The following is a 1,380-nucleotide window of genomic DNA, read 5'->3' as shown; positions in this document are numbered from 1 at the left end:
CTGTTTGTGGATAAAAGCAAAAGGGTGGCCAAGGGTGTGCTGACCCAGATGCTAGGACCCTGGAAGAGACCAGTGGCCTACTTGTCCAAACACTTGGACACAATAGCGGCTGGATGCCCCCCCCCCCCCCCCCCGTTTAAGGACTGTGGCTGCAGTGGTGTCTTTATTTAAGAATGCAGATAGATACTTTCTCAGGGTGGACTAAGGCCTCTCCTACCAAGAGCAAGACAGCTATTATTGTGGAAAAGAAATTATTGGAAGAAATCCTGCTGAGGTATGGTTTTCCTTAGTTTATAGGGCTAGATAATGGACCAGTGTTCATGTCTAGGGTAAGTCAGGGAATAGCACAATTCATTGGGGCAGATTGGAAATTACATTGTGCATATAGACCCCAAAGTTCAGGACAGGTAGAAAGAAGGAGTAGAACTCTAAAAGAGACCTTAACTAAATTGACCTTAGAGACTGGCGGAGACTGGGTAGCCCTCCTTCCCTTCGCCCTGTATTGGGTGCAAAACTCTCCCTACCAAATGGGTTTAAGTCACTTTGAAATTATCGTTTTGTGAAAAACATTGTTGTTCTTTTAATGGTTGCTCACTCAGATTAAGAAATCTGTGATATTCAGGAATGTTATAAAGTATTGGTTGTAATCTAGAGCATTTATGTTTTCTCTCTAGTTAAACCATCTGAAATTCAAAAACACAGTGAGTATTCCACCAATGCATTAGTTTTGATTTGGCTATCTCAGATAAAGGAGGTGTTTTTTAGAGAGAAAAACTCAATACATTACTGTGAATGTAACTATAGTTCTGTTGTCTTTAAATATTTGTTGTTGGATCTCAGGCTTGTTAGTCTGTGAGGATGATATTTAAAATAGGGGTCACGCCTTTTCAAGAGACTTAAATGTGGACTTCACAGATAAACCAAGAAGTCCAGCCCCTATTAAAGTTTCAGGCACCACTCTGGAGCTAAGGCCAGCTCTGAAGAACCCTCAACTTGGTGAGGTGATCCAGATCCAGATGATCAGCTTGAACTAATCCTCAAAAAGACTCTGACTCCGTAGATCTCCAGCCCTGCTCCAGCCACACCCCACACCCCAGAAGCTGGCTGGTCTAGCACAGCAGAAGCCTGAGGAATCATCTGTCCACTTTTAACATTTGGATAATAAGTTCATAGAATTTGTCAAGGAGCATGTACATAGTTGACCCAGGATTGGGCCAAGTTACAAGACAGAGGGGGGAATGTAAGGATGCAGGTCCGATCTGGCCCTCACCACCGGCCGTCCCAGCCTTCCTGGAGCCGGTCGCGGCGCACCTCGGTGGTGGAGATGGGCCGGGCGGCCATGGAGGGGGGGCATTCCCCCCCCCCCCCCCCCCCCCCCCC

At 46.2% G+C, this 1,380-nt stretch overlaps 1 protein-coding gene across 1 annotated transcript in view; it reads left to right on the top strand.

Moving 5' to 3' along the window:
* LOC115295278 overlaps positions 1 to 1,380 on the top strand; it is a 41,374-nt gene that overhangs the window by 2,577 nt on the left and 37,417 nt on the right. The window contains 1 exon segment of the mRNA XM_029943193.1: positions 180 to 274. Coding sequence (XP_029799053.1) covers positions 180 to 274 — 95 coding nt within the window.

The sequence above is a fragment of the Suricata suricatta genome, chromosome 7, assembly GCF_006229205.1.
Source record: "Suricata suricatta isolate VVHF042 chromosome 7, meerkat_22Aug2017_6uvM2_HiC, whole genome shotgun sequence".
Taxonomy (NCBI): Eukaryota; Metazoa; Chordata; class Mammalia; order Carnivora; family Herpestidae; genus Suricata; species Suricata suricatta.
This window is presented reverse-complemented; position numbering and strand designations above follow the sequence as displayed.